The 16068-nt window shown below is 44.6% G+C and overlaps 1 protein-coding gene across 1 annotated transcript in view; it reads left to right on the top strand.

Annotated features, from left to right (window-relative positions):
- Window positions 1-16068, top strand: part of LOC147100391 (otoancorin-like) — a 163611-nt gene that overhangs the window by 37360 nt on the left and 110183 nt on the right. Inside the window, exons 3-5 of the mRNA XM_085968054.1 lie at window positions 453-487; window positions 12470-12636; window positions 14157-14335. Coding sequence (XP_085824180.1) covers window positions 453-487; window positions 12470-12636; window positions 14157-14335 — 381 coding nt within the window. The remainder of the gene's footprint in view (window positions 1-452; window positions 488-12469; window positions 12637-14156; window positions 14336-16068) is intronic.

The raw sequence follows: 16068 nt of genomic DNA, 5'->3' as shown, positions 1-16068 counted from the left end.
AAATCAACAGCATATAGGAAATGTTTGTTTGTGGATGCTGAAATAAATTTTGCACCAATTTTACAGAGCTGAGAGCTCTGGGCTATTTTCCTTTTCTTTACTGTGTTCAGAGGATATCTGTTTTGGTAATGGCAGATGTTATTAGTGACATCTAGATTCTGGAGCTAAAATACAGCTAACTAGAATAAGATATATACGTCTGCCCACTTCTCAAAATTGTATGTTATCATCATTTATCAAACTGCCACAGGATTTAAAGAATACTTACCTTGTTACTTAATCTGCAGGTTAGGAGATTAAAGAATCTCAGAATCTTTTCAACGTGAAACTCAGTAGGCATTTTTCATCCTGTTTATTATGTATTAGTAATAAATCAATGAATAACAGCACATGAATAGCAATAACATTATTCACAGATTTATTAACATTTGCTTTTTGTTTGACATTCAAAGGGAGTCATGGAGGAAATCATAAAGGCCCAGAAGAGGTAAAACAATACGCTATAAATTTATACTGTGAAGAGGATGTTCGAAGGGGAACAGTACAGAGGGAAAGACTTTTGATCTATTGCAGCCCAAATTGCCATCTCCCTGGAGAGGAAATATCTTCCATTTTACTTGTACAAAAGTAGCCTCATGGAGTTCTGCCATTTTAAGTCTCTCAATAAAAATGATTCATTTGATTGTTATCAACACTGAACTTTTCAGTCAGGTTTGATCAGCATCCAGAGCTGAGAATGATTCCAGTTGCAATCCAGCTCAGTGACAGCTGGCCAGAGATGAACCCATTAAATACATCGTGTGAGCAGGTCTTTTCCAATAGAAGGCCAACTGTTCCCGGAAGGAGACAATCCCATGACATCATCCCCCCACCCACCCAATTATCTCCCTTCACTCCACTCCTCCTGAAGATGCTGACTGCACATGTTCGTGCAATCTCTCAGGACCTCACCAAGTGGTCATTCTTCATATGGAAACTTGAGCGGAATTCGTGGACTATTCATTCTTGAGGCTGAGCTCAATTCTGTCCTCACCAGACATCCACGCACAAGCAATTTACAGCTTGTGTGGCTGGGTAGCGACACAGGAGTAGGGACTCTGACTGATATTTCCTTGTCCTATCCCAGGGTCCCAGTAAACAGCTGAAGCATCCCACATGGATTAGAGATCATTCCTGGGGCCTACTTCATCTTTATGTCTTAGTAATATATTTAACAGTCCCTTCATCCATTGATCCATCAGAGGACCTCAATCAATCACTTACTTTTAACTTCAATTTGCATTTATATAGCAACTTTAACATAGAAAAATATCCCACAGCGCTTCACAGAGGCGTAATTTAGAAAATGGACACTGAACCAAAGAAGGAGATATTAGATGAGGTGACCAAAGGCTAGGTCAAAGAAGTGAAGCTTAAGGAGGTTCTTAAAGGAAAAGAGGGAGATGGAGAAGTGGAGGGATTTAGGGAATTCCAGAGTGTGGGGCTGAGGTGGGTGGAGGCAATGATAAGGCGAAGGGCAGGGATATGTACAAGAGGTCAGAGTAATTTGGGGAGGAGGTTGTAGGGCAAGAGGAGTTCACAGACATAGAGACGGGGAGACCATGCTGGGATTTAAACAGAAGGATGAGAATTTTATGTTTGAGGCTTTGGGGCACCATGAGTCAATGTAGTACTGCGAGGGCAGGGGTAATGCCCGAGTGGGCTAGAATATGGGATGTGAAATTTGGGTGCGCTAATGTTTATGATGTGAAGATGCCGGTGTTGGACTGGGGTGGACAAATGTGAGAAGTCACACAACACCAGGTTATAGTCCAACAGCTTTATTTGAAATCACAAGCTTTCGGAGGAGACTTCACCTGACGAAGGAGCAGCGCTCCGAAAGCTTGTGATTTCAAATAAAGCTGTTGGACTATAACCTGGTATTGTGTGACTTCTCACTAATGTTTATGGTGAGTGGAGGATGGAAGGTGGGCTGGAAGACCATTGGAATTGTCGAGTCTGGTGGTAACAAAGACATGGATGAGGGTTTCAGCAGCAGATGGACTCAGGTGGGGATGGAGATGGGTGATGTTACGGAGGTGGAAGTAGACAGCCTTTGTGATGGAGAGGCTATGGGATCAGAAGGTCACCTTCGAGATGGACAGAATGCTAAGTTTGTGAACAATCTGGTTCAACCTGAGACAGTGGCTGAGGTGGGGAGGGGGTGTGGGGGGTAGGTGGGGAAGTATGGAATCAGCAACAAGCGGCTTTGGGGGACCCTGAGTCAATGTAGGACAGGGAGGACAGGGGTAAAGGGACAGAGTTTGTAGCAGGGGGCAAAGACAATGCCTTTGGTCTTCCCAATGATCAGCTGTCTTTCTGCGGGATATTTCAGATTGAAATTGTTTCCCTTAATTATTATCCCCTTTAAAGGTTTAATTGGCTGTTAACCTGTGAAATAAAAGGCACTACGCACAGTTAACACAGCAAAGGAATGATGTGGCTAGCACTTTAAGGGTTAATTATTAATGACATCTGGAACTGAGTGTGTTTTATTAGCAGTCTTGCACTTTGCCCGTCTGTGTTGATCATAATGTATGATTACAATGTTGTAACAGTGAATGCTTGCTTGGTAATTACAGTGTTTATAATGCCAGGAAAACTGCCAGCATGCTTAATAAGATAATAATAGCTTACAATTCAAATCATCAATAGATTTATGAATATGAGTTGGAGCTTTTAGTATAAACAATATATAGCTCTATAAGTAACTGATAGCAATCACTTATTTTTTAAGAAATTCAGAAATAATCATTTGAAAGCTGTAGACTTCAGGCTAGATTTTTATCAACAAATTCAGGTTTACAGTGTTGTACTTCAGCGATTTGTTTCTCCAACAAAGTGAATGCTCGTCATGTTTTACTTAGAAGGATGTAATTAAATGTTCAAAAGCCAGTTCCCCTGGTGACTGAGTTGGTAAGTGCACTACCTTTACTGAGTACAAGCCAGGGGAAAGATTTCCTTTTCCACTAACTGCAGAAAAAATCATAAACACGTTCATTGTAAATGCGTTTCTGATTTCACTATAGCTAGTGCTCTGAGGAAACGCTCCTCTCAAGAAGGTCCCCAGTTCAATTCCTAGTCTGCGCTAGGTTTGCTGGGTTAGGGAATGGATAATCAGCCAGAGTTCCCTTTCTGGTGGGTCTCCAGTGATAATAGGAAAAGATTAGGCTTGGATGTAATGCTTGAATAGCCCGCTGCCATTCAATGTCTCACACATGAGAAATGGCTGTTTGTCTGGGGTAGCAGAGGACTGCCAGCATGCCTGGAATCGTACTCTAGCAAGAGCCGGCACCTTTAAGAGTGAAAAGGAGCGGCGATGTGATGTTCATGAGTCCTCCAATTGTTGAAGCAATGATGTTAATTAAAAAAGCACAGTACTCTTTGGAATGAATTTTTGCTAGGGTCTCCTGCTCATCTGTGTTAGGTTCGTCAGAAGACATGAGAAAACAACATAAATGGCTGTTATGTCCATGTATAATCAGACACAGACTGCGGAGAATGGTACAAACGGTGTTTACTCAACGTGGCTCAGACTGCAACTGAACTGTACAGATTACTACTCCGGGTTTATATACAGGTGTGGTCACTGCCGGTACTATAGTATACATGAGCTGTAAAAAGTAGTTCTCCCCCTTAAAGGTACATACATTACAATTCCTCCCCTTTTAGATTAACAGTACCATAACACTCATTTAACAATTAAATAGCAAACTAATTACAATTAACACTTTTAACATGCAACATTAGCTGAAAATAGTCTATTTATAAATTCAGTCTTTGGGGAGGTTTCCTGATCCTTTCTGGATAGCGCCTTTCCCGAGTGTCTTGCTCTTGGTGCGGAGGCGATTCTGGCCCCCTGTCATCAGTTGGTTCATCAGCTTCCGATGCTACTGTTTCTGGGGTAGATGCTACCTGTAATTCGGGTTCATCACCAGGTACGTATGGGCGAGGCATGGGGTTGACTTGTTCCTGTGACTCTAGGATCTGGTCAGCATGGCGTCTCACGATGCTCTCCCCAATGTCCACTGTGTACATTAGTGGGCCCTGCCGTGTACATATCGTTCCTGGCTGCCATTTTTCTGTTCGGTAGTCGCGGGCCAAGGCTGGTTACCCTACATTGAAGCTCTTTGTTGGCTTCTCATGGATGTGCTGGAATTGCTTACTCTCAACATCTCTTCATACGTTTGGTCTGAGCAAATCCAGGCGAGATCTTAACCTTCGGTTAAAGAACATCATGGCTAGGGCCTGGTTGGTGACTGCATGTATCGCATTCCAGTAGGCGAACAGGAAATTGTCCACCTTGTGCTGCAGCGGAATGTTTTCATTGTACATAGCCTTTATTGCCTTCTTAAAGGTTTGTATGAACCTCTCAGCCAATCCATTTGTGGCTGGATGTTACGGGGCGGATGTGTAATGCCTTACCCCATTCTTTTTCAAGAACCTCCGGAACTCTTCGGAAACAAACTGTGGTCCGTTGTCGGAGCAAATCTGTTCTGGCAAGCCATTCCTGGCAAAAATGGTCCGTAGGACTGCAATAGTTTTCTCCGTGGTGGTGGAGGACATTTTGATCACCTCAGGCCATTTCGAGTGCACATCCACGGCTATTAAAAACATTGAGTCCATGAATGGACCAGCAAAATCAATATGCACCCGTTGCCATGGAGATGAGGGCCACTCCCATGGGTGTAGAGGGGCCTGTGGTGGGGCATTTTGGACTTTCTGGCATCCTGAGCAGCTCTTGCTCAGGTCCTCGATTTGTTTATCGATTCCCGGCCACCACACATAAGCCCTGGCTAGGCTTTTCATTTTTACCCCTCCCAGATGACCCTCATGAAGCTCACTGAGCACTCTATCCCTTAACTTGGGTGGAATTACCACTCGGGATCCACACATCAAGGTCCCTCAGCACACTGACAGCTGTTCTCTCCTTGTCGAGAATGCTGGCAACAGTGAGTCGCCATGTGCTGGCCATCCCTTCACCGTCAAATCATATACCCGAGACAGCATCGGGTCATTTCGGGTTTCCTTTTCGATACAAGCGTTAGTTACCGGTAGGTATTCAACTATAGTCGAATAAAATATTTCGACAGGATCCACTGCTGGTGCTTCCTCCGCAGCAGGCAGTGGCAGGCGTGACAGCCCATCAGCATTTCCATGCTGTTTCATGCCCTTATATTCAATCTCATAGTGGTGCGCCCCTAGAAAAAGTGACCATCTTTGTAGTCGTTGCGCAGTCATCACCGGAATGCCCTTCTTTGGATTAAAAATGGAGACAAGAGGCTGGTGATCAGTCAGCAAGGTGAATTTCTGTCCGTGCAGATAGTGATTGAACTTTTTCACTCCCCACACTAGGTTGAGGGCCTCCCTGTCAATCTGGGCGTAGTTATGCTCGGCTGAGGTTAGTGATCGTGACGCAAAGGCTATTGGCCTCTCTGAGCCGTCTGAGAATTTGTGCGACAGCACCGCTCCAATGCCGTAGGGTGACGCATCACATGCCAACCGAATTGGTAATGCTGGGTTGTAATGGGCCAATACCTCTTTCGATGTGATTAGTGTTTTGCTCTTCTGGAAAGCTCGTCTACATCCGTCACTCCACTTCCATGGCACCCCAGTTTGCAGTAGGGTGTTCAATGTAGTATTGTAGACAAATTTGGCAAGAACTTATGGTAGTAGTTTACCAGCCCGAGGAACGACCGCAGTTGTGACACATTTTCCGGTGCTGGAGCCTTGACTACAGCCTCAATCTTCTCTGGGGACTTATGTAACCCCTCTTTATCGATAACGTGGCCACAATACGAGATCTGTTTTCTAAAAAACTCGCATTTGGGGCGGTTAGCTCGGAGCCCATATTCCTGCAATCTTGTGAGCACCTGCTCCAGGTTGGCAAGGTGATCACTGTCATTTTTGCCCGTGACCAGGATGTCGTCCAAATAACACTGGGTCCCTGGGATCCCTTGCAGGACTTGTTCCATTGCCCTCTGCCAAGTAGCCAGAGCTGATGCTACCCCGAATACCAGCTGGTTGTATTGGTAGAGACCTTTATGGGTGTTGATTGTGAGGTATTTTTTTGATGCTTCTTCTACCTCCATTTGCAGATACGCCTGGGCCAGATCAATCTTAGTGAAGCATTTCCCTCCAGATAGTGAGGCGAAAATATCTTCAATCCGCGGAAGTGGATATGGTACGGTGTGAAGGATCGGGTTCACTGTTACCTTAAAGTTCCCACAGATGCAAACCTTCCTTGGTTCCCCAGGCGTGCTGCTCAATGACTTTTTCATCACAGGGATGATGGGTGTAGCCCACTCGCTCCAGTCTACCTTGGACAGTACACCTGAACGTTCCAGACTCTCCAGCTCTGCTTCGATGGCTGGGTGGATCGCATAAGGTACCGGTCTGGCCTTAAAAAATTTTGGACTTGCGTTTTCTTCAATTTTAATCATCGCTGTCATGCCTTTTAGTGTTCCGAGCCCTTGCTGGAACACTTCTTTCGCGTCAGTTAGGATCTTTGACAGTCGCCCAGGTGTGACGTCGTCATCCTTTTTGTCAGCCACAGTCAGTGCCTGTATGGAATGCCAATCCAGTTGTATTTTCCAGATCCATTCATGTCCCAGTAATGGTGGTCCTCCATCTTGCAATACATACAGGTCTAGTTTTGGTGTTTCCTTACCGTTATATATAACGGCCACCCTTATTTTTCCTTTGGGGTAGACTTTTTGCCCCGTGTACGTCTTCAAAATAATTTTTGTGTCTCTCAAGGGTATGTGTGAGAATAGCCGCTCGTAGTCCCATCGGTTTATGACTGTTAGGGCTGATCCTGTGTCCAATTCCATCTTTACCTGGACTCCTGCTATCTTGAGAGTGACCCAAATGGTTCGGTGATCCTCTGTTGTGATCACATTATGTAGTTTCAGACAACTCAGTTCCCTGCTTTCGGAGTCGTTATCACTCTTTTGTTCGTCTGAACTATTCTCCATTATCTTATGTACCTTCTTGTACTTTCCTTTGGTCGTTTTCTTATTGCTGGTTTTCTTTCCCGACCTGCAGACTCGTGCTATGTGCCCTACTTTTCCACACTGTCTGCACACTTTGTCTTTGAACCAGCAATCATTCTGGTCATGTGTTGTTCTGCCGCAGCGATAGCACTTCTCTGTTCCATATGACATTTCGTTTGTGCCCTATTCTTGCGGTCTCTGTTGTATCTCTGCAGTGCCCAGTGCTGCTGCTTCATATGATACCGCAATGCTGAAAGCCTTTTCCAGTGTAAGGTCCTTTTCAGATAAAAGCCATTTCTGGGTTCCTTCACTTTGAAGCCCACACACAAATTTGTCCCTTAAAGTATCTGCTAGTCCCGTTCCAAACTGGCAGTGTTTCGATAGCTTGCGCAGTTCCATTAACTACTCAGCATTACTTTCATCTTTATGCTGGTTCCTTTTGTGAAACTTAAATCTTTCTGCTATCAGCAGCGGTGTGGGGTTTAAGTGGTCCTGTAGGATTGACACTATGTTTTCAAAATCCTTTTCTACTGGCTTCTCTGGGGTTACTAGGTTTCGTAGTAAGCCATACGTTTTTGCACCCATTGAATTCAACAATACCAGCACTTTCTTGTCATCTGGCACTTCATTTGCCTTGCAGTATACTTCTATGCGTTCGACATATGTCGTCCAATCTTCGACTTCATTGTCGAACGCTGTGATACTGCCACTCTTCGGCATTTTTGGGTGTGGTTAGACTGGCTTAAAATGGCGTCTCCCGCGCTTTCCTTTCTTCCCCGCTGCGGCTTAAAATGGCGTCTCCCGCACTGCTGCCAACGCCGCTCTCGGCGGTCCTCGTGGCAAATGGCGATGCCCTGTGGGTTTCGCGCACTGCTCCTGCGCTGCTGCCAACGCCGCTCTCTGCGGTCCTCCTGGCAATGGCAGTGTCTCGCGTTTTCCTGCGCGCCTCTCTCCCCCGTTGACGCTGCTCGGTCCTGAACACCGGCTGCGCCCTGTGCGCTCTGCCCTCTCTCGTCTCTCTCCCCCGTTGATGCCGCTTGGTCCTGAACACCGGCTGTGCCCTGTGCGCTCTGCCCTCTCTCTCTCCCCCGTCGACGCTGCTCGGCCTTTTTCTTTGCCGCTCAGTCGGGCTGTAGCCCGCCGCTGTTCGGGAAGGGTCTGCGCAGTACCCGTTGCCAGCCCGTTTCGCTGGACCACCGTGACTGGAAAGCCAAGCCTGGCTCTTGACAGCCTCCCCTGCGATGCTCAAATCTCCGCTGGATGACTGGGCGGTTGCCCGTGGTCGACGCCCGTGCCTCTGGACTCGACCTTCTTCCACTGTTCTCCAGGAGCGAATCCCTGGGAGGTGATGCAGAGTTGCAGGTAGGTTCGAATCTGCCTCGTCGCCACTGTTATGTCCATGTATAATCAGACACAGACTGCGGAGAATGGTACAAACGGTGTTTACTCAACGTGGCTCAGACTGCAACTGAACTGTACAGATTACTACTCAACGTTATATACAGGTGTGGTCACTGCCGGTACTACAGTATACATGATCTGTAAAAAGTAGTTCTCCCCCTTAAAGGTGTTGTGTATGTAATATGTGTGCTACTTTGAACCTATGGACAGGACTGCACTACTTGTTGGGCGTAGTGATACGCAGTACCACTCCTGGCCATAGGGGTATAAATAGTACTGTGGGTACTGATCTCCCCTCAGTTCCCGTCTGTGGGCATGAAGTAAAGACCTATGTATAGTCCCTACCTCCAACCAGTAAAGACCTGTTTGAGTTATACGTTTAAGTCTTTGTGTTAATTGTTCAATACAATACACATACTTAACACTGGCGACGAGTCAGGTTCTTACCCTGCTGCAGTTGAAGAGAGGTTTCAAACATCACCACCCCACTAGAAGCGACAGGCTTTCGGACTCTGAAGCCTCCATCAGCGACTGAGCACTGGAGTGCAGCAAACATCCTGACAGCTTCCAGCGACTGACAGAAGTCTTTCTGCAGTTTCCTTGTTCAACCTAGGTGGTGGGGTAAGCCGTGCAGTGTTGGCTGCAAAGACAGGGCTGGGGAAGTTGGAGAAGATAAGGGCGATCGCAATCCCTGATAAGAGCCGCGGTGAAACGCGCGAGCGGGTAAGCCAGAGCCCGGGAGGGAGCGAGCAAGCAAGAGCCGCGCGAGCGGGTGAGCCAGAGGCCGGGAGCCGCTTCAAGTGCGAGGCACAGCGCGGGCCAGCGATCGGAACCAAAGATAAGGGCCGCACTCGGGGGCTGAAGGGAGACGGCGTCGGGGGACGGGTGAAGACCGCCAAGCGCGGGAAAACCGCCATTTTGTGGGCGGAGGACGACGGCAAGAGCGGGAAGCCGCCATCTTTGATAACAAGTAAACAAAATAAAATCTGAGAAATTGCAAATCTACAATGCCTAAACACGGGAATATTAGCACCTTTGATAGTGACCTCGAAGATTGGGCCATATATGTTGAAAGAGTAAAAAATTATTGTAAGGCCAATAAAATTCATGACCAAGATAAAGCTTTAACATTATTAAATTTAATGGGTGCGAAGACATACGGGCAATTGAAACACCTGTTATCACCAGATGAACTGGCGGATAAGACGTTCGATGAGATTGTTACTGTCCTGAAAGATCATCTAAACCCCACGCCGCTGATGCTAGCGGAACGATTTAAATTTTACGACAGAAGGCAGCTACAGCATGAAAGCAATGCTGATTATTTGCTGGAATTGCGTAAATTAGCGAAATATTGCCAGTTTGGAACGGGACTGACAGAGGCACTTCGAGACAAATTTGTGTGTGGTTTATTTAAACAGGATACACAAAAGCGACTGCTCGAGGAGAATGAGCTGACGCTTGAGAAGGCGGTCACTATGGCAGCAGCACACGAAGCCGCAGCGAGAGGCACGGCAGTAATGCAGCTACGGTCACCGGAGCTCAGTGCACACAAATTGGGTGTGAGTTCTGGCAAATGTTATCGTTGTGGAAAGACAACGCATGATCAGAACCAGTGTTGGTTTAAAAACCAAGAATGTAGAACTTGTGGTAGGCTTGGACATATAGCTAGAGTATGCAGGTCAGGGAAGAAGACCAGCAACAAGAAGTCACCGCAAGGAAAATACGCAAAGGTACACAAGGTGACCGAACAGGAGTCTGATTCAGACGCTAGCAGTAATGAACTGGCTAGCTTAAGCTGTAATGAACTGACTAGCTTAAGAGTACTCAACGCTGGTAAGGGTGCAGACCTCCAGACAATTTGGGTCACTCTTCAGATAGAAGGAGTCCAAGTAAAACTGGAATTGGACACTGGATCGGCATTGACGGTCATAAATAAGAAAAATTACGGAAAGTTATTCCAACATATTCCCCTACAGGATACGGGGATTATATTGAAAACATACACGGGGCAAAGAGTGTACCCCATCGGGAAAATAGAGGTTGCAGTGGTCCACAAGGGCGAAGACAGTCAAATAATGGACTTATATGTGATATCTGAAGGAGGTTCTCCACTACTAGGACGGGAGTGGATTAGGAAAATGAATATGGACTGGCATTTCCTACAAACAATAACGAGTGAGAACTCGGTGAAGATAGTCGGCCCAGACTCTGGAACGGATGATGGTAAGCCCAACTCAGGTGCAAAAGACAAAGTTTCAGCACAGAATTCCACTGAGCAACAACAACATAGTTTAACTGTGGATTCTGAGTCTGGCAAGTCTACTGATGTGCCCATTTCTGAGGGACACCGGGCTCGAACTCAACTCCATTTCAAACTACAACAGCAATTAGAACAAATGCTTCGCCGTTGTGAGCAAGAGTTGAATGCAACGAAAGAGTTCTTTGATATAGAGTTGGAGAATCTGGAAAGACAACAGAAGCAGCTGATGGAGAAAATGGAGCAGGAGCACACAAAACGTCTGATGTCAGAGGAGTTAACGGTCAGCCAACTCCTGCATATGCTGAAGGACAGGACTCTGAAATGGGAAAAACTTGAACACGAACTTCAATATTCAAACGAAAGGGGTTCGGAGCTCTCAAAGGTTATTGGAAGAGCTGAGGTGGCAACACAGACTGAGATGACTGCAACAGAGCAGCCCTTGGATGCCAAAAGTACGCTGACTCACGTCAACGTAGAACAACAGACCGCTGAAACAGCTGCTCCGGTAGAGGGATTGAATAGTCCGATCAATCAATCTCCAAAAGAAGTTGAAGTAGTAAAATCTCAAATGAGGTCATTAGTAAACGACTTGCTGAAAGCCCAGAAAAAGCTGGATGAAGAGGTACGCATGAAGAAGTCTCTTCAGGAAAGATGTCTGGACTTGGAACAAAAGCTGGCTAACGCCCAGCTGGGTATGGAGGAAATAGAAGACCCTCTCGCTGGCCTAGATCAGGACGACACCGAATATTACTATGTCCTGTCCTGCCCAACTTGTAACTTCGACTCCCACCATACAGAAATCATGGAGGAGCACCGAAAGTCTACGGAACATCGGGAGAAGGTGGCTCTACTACGGAAAAAGGAGGGAGAGAAGGAGGAACTGCGCATGCAGCTGGCAGCTGACAGTGGAGCCCAGAGAGTCTCCAAGAAGCAGAAAAGGAAAAGTCGAAACAGAAGATGACCCATCTGAACCATTATTACCTCTACCAGATCACACACGTGGTCCCTCCGAACGGAGCCAATTCAGTTCGGAAGTTCAAACTGTTAAATCCATGGAAGGACTATTGAATGAGTCACTCCAGCAACGTGAACCGACTCCACCACAGAGATTGAATCTGTGAACTGTTTTCCGCAGAGACTGAATCTGTGATCTGTTTTGACATGAAGTTATCTATGTATCTATGTTATTCTGTTATGTAAACCTGAAGTTATATATGTATATATGTTATTACGTTATGTTAAATGGGGAGATGACTGTAAAGCTAGGAAGGGAGGAATGTTGTGTATGTAATATGTGTGCTACTTTGAACCTATGGACAGGACTGCACTACTTGTTGGGCGTAGTGATACGCAGTACCACTCCTGGCCATAGGGGTATAAATAGTACTGTGGGTACTGATCTCCCCTCAGTTCCCGCCTGTGGGCATGAAGTAAAGACCTATGTATAGTCCCTACCTCCAACCAGTAAAGACCTGTTTGAGTTATACGTTTAAGTCTTTGTGTTAATTGTTCAATACAATACACATACTTAACAAAAGGTACATACATTACAACGGCCTTGTTTCTGACAGCTCATTGAAGTTACAACTCAAACTGTATAAGGTCACACAGTGCAATACAGTGGTATAGATGCCTATTGTAATCACTTGAATTCAGGGTTACATTGAATATTTGATAAACCACATTCTTATACAGCCTTTCACTTGCTACAAATTTCTAAAGAATTTTTTTTAGCAGGTCTATTGAATGGTTTGCACATTTTGAATTGTAGAGGGCAGGCAGATGTCACGGATGGGAAAACGATCTAAGGAACAACCTCAGCGCTCCAGGAAGTATCACGGATTATCTTAAAGACCTTCACGAGTTTATCCCCAATCTGAGTCCAGGCTGTGTCCAGTCATTCAGTCTTAATGTTAGTCATTCCACTCTGATGATGCTGTAAGTATAGTAGGTTTCTATGTATTGAAACAACTTTTAATGCATGACAGTATCCATACATAGAGTTAGAAAAAAAATGTGTGTTTTAGTATGCTATTATTATCTTTCCCTTTTTTCTATCCTGAAGTTCCCCAAAGCCATGCAGCTTCCCTAACAAAGAGGACAGGAGAGGCCTTAACAATGCTGATATATAGCCAAACATGAGGAGACATGTGAGAAGGCCTGTGAAGATTTCCCTCATCTTTTGTCCCCTCTCCCCGCATTAGTGGTTTTAAACTCTACTGTGTGGGTGACCCTAAGCAAATATCGACACACTCTCAAGTCCAATCCTTTCCTATTTACCAAAAGATGGTGCCAGCTACCCAAAAAAGAACAATGTTATCTTTGCAGCAAATATTTTGTATTAATATACAACAGAAATAAGGTACTAGGAAATCATCCAATAAAGAAAATAAAATTGCATTAATTCTCAAGTCACTGTGCTTGTGGACGATCGACGCGGACAGAAATCAGATCACCGTGCGATCTCCATAATTCCCCTCCTCGATCTCCTAGCATCTGTGGACTCCAGTTTGAAATCTATACCCTATGGGGAAGCACTTGCTCTGTACTATGCGCCACTTCACAAGGGCATATATACCAGCAGAGACTGACCATTTGTTTGTAACGCATGCTAGCATGTGTCCAGTGCCTAAAGAAGCGTACCTTGTCTTGTGCGGCGTGAATCTTGCATGCACGTTCATGATTCCATAATTTGAACAAGATAGAGAACAGATGTTGTGAGTCACATTTCATTTTAATGACTAAAGCTAAAGTTCCTGCCCTCAAAATACAAAAGAAGTGGAAAATATGCCAACAGCAAAATCCAGAAATCATTTTTCGCATTAGCTGTGGTGGCTTCTCTAAGTGAGATTGCTAATTGGAAATACGGTCGAGACTGTCTAAAACCATTTTACAGCGGCACTACTGCCTTTCTGGCTGAGGCGAGCTAACTCAGCACAAGCCAGCACTCAAACCCAGGTGGCAATTTTCAGTTTGTGTGAGGGCGGAAAACTGGCTTCAATGGAATGGGAAATCAAGCAGGGTGTATAACGGGTGGCCAATCCGCAACCACCAGTTTTTTATCCGTGCCCAAACTGAAGATTACCACCCACTTCCTTTCTCCTGCCCCCCCTCCCCCCCCCCGAGCAACTTCCTGATTTGTGTTTAGCGATTGACTGGTTAAATCCGATAGCTTTTTTCTCAGTCCTGACGAAAAGTCTTCGACCTGAAACGTCGACTTTATTTCTCTCTCCACGGATGTTGCCTGGCCTGCTGAGTTTTTCCAGCGTTTTCTGTTGTTATGACTGGTTAAATCCACTGGATAGGGAACACTATTTTCCTCACTTTTATTGTCACCAAATACACACACAATCATCTTTTCCGAGCCACTGTATAATTTGGCAAAGTATTTTTCATGTTACTGTGTCATTATCTCGCAGACTGATCCTTCTGTTTTCCTTTGATACTTTTCATTGCAGGATGGCGTTCTTAAACATGGAATATAATAACCTTAAACCTGGTGCCAGGGAGCAGATTTATAAATGGGTTGAAGCTATTTACACAAAAGCATCAGGACCTTATGGAATGAGCACCTGGAATCCCAAACCTAATGAAAAACTTACACACATGCCAAACAGTAATAATGGCCAAAATAAAGGTAACATAACTGAAATTATGGACTGGATCAGTGGAACCAAAGCTGGACTAAACATCCATGTATAAAGGTCTTGTGTATAATTCACATCGGTCATGCTTCAGCAATACCTCCAGGTCTCACATTCTGGATGGCACACTTAAAATATCCCACTTCAACTGAGCAAATAGAAAAGAGAAAAATGGCAATTATTTTCTGCTGTCTTTATTCATCTTGGTAATCTGGCCTGTCCACGAAGGCAGAATCTGTGGATTTACAAGCAGTTGCTAATCCATTGAAATTTCCCTCAACAAATAGCTTCTAATTGACCTCAGGATGTGCTAATTCAGACCACTGGAAATTTGGCTTTAAATGGACAGGCCACTTTCATTTTACCAACTAAACATCACAGAAGTGCTCCAGACCACAATGAGCAATTGGAGATAAGATAGTCTAATATATATCTTTGTCTGATGAAATATATCTCTCTCATGAAACCTTCATATATCATCATAATTGTAATAAAACAGTAATTATAATCTGTATATAAAATCCTGTGAATAATAATTCTTGCAGATTTGGTTATTTGGTTATTTCCATACACAGTCATTCTTGAATTATTTGTTCACTTGTGCAAATGACTGGAGAATTTGAAATTTCACCCATGCTTCCACCAATTACCTCTGCATGTGGCCCATACAGTCTATGTGACCCTTAAGTGTCAGCTTGGCTTAGTTGGTAGCACTTTTGCCTACACCAAAGACCTGAGCATACTAACACTTCAGTGCAATGCTGAGGGAGTGCTGCGTTGTTAGAGGTACCATCTTTCAGATGAATTGTTAGACCAGGAATTGTCTGCCACTCAAGGTGAACACAAAAGTTTCCCTGACACTATTTAAAGAAGAGTAGAAAGTTCTTCTGGCCAATATTTCTCCTTCAACCAAAACTACCAAAAAAAATTAACTGGTTATTCATCTTATTTGCTGTTCGTGGAAACTTGCTACGCACAAAAAGACTGCCAATGTTGGCTGCTTAAATGGTGACTGCACTTTTAAAGTAATAGGTTGGTTGTGATGTGATTTGAGAAGTGCTGAGGATGTGCAACAAAAAAGCAAGTTCTTTATTTTCTGTTACCCCAATAGACGGTTGCCTTATGCCTCAGGTGGGGAAGAAAACTGAGGGGTGGGGGGGACTCCTTCCTGGTCAGCTCATATCATGTCCATAAAAGCAACATTATACTAGATAAATATTATAGTGGTCAATCTCACAGGGATTTGCAGAAGTGGAGTCAAGACAAGTCGAGTCCTAAGATGAAGCAGGGTTAGAGGGCAGGGGATAAATGGTCCAGGGTCTACAGATGTTATTCAGTCAGCATTACACAGTCTTAGATGTTGTCCTTATTTTTATATTACTTTATAAATCCTTTTGTCAATATTTATAATGAAAACTACCTATGTAAACTTGTCTCATTGTAATACCTATCTCTTTCTCTTTCATGGGTCTTTCTCTGTCTTCTTTTCTCTCTAGTACCCATGGATTGGAGGGTAGCTAATGTTACCCCACTATTCAAAAAAGGTGGTAGAGAAAAAGCGGGGAATTATAGACCGGTAAGCCTGACATCGGTAGTGGGGAAAATGCTAGAGTCTATTATAAAAGATGTAATAGCAGAGCACTTGGAAAGCAGTGACAGGATCAGACAAAGTCAACATGGATTTACAAAAGGTAAATCATGCTTGACTAATCTACTGGAATTTTTT

This window comes from Somniosus microcephalus, chromosome 26 (assembly GCF_052327205.1).
Source record: "Somniosus microcephalus isolate GS21.2 chromosome 26, FLI_Smic_1.0, whole genome shotgun sequence".
Taxonomy (NCBI): domain Eukaryota; kingdom Metazoa; phylum Chordata; class Chondrichthyes; order Squaliformes; family Somniosidae; genus Somniosus; species Somniosus microcephalus.
This window is presented reverse-complemented; position numbering and strand designations above follow the sequence as displayed.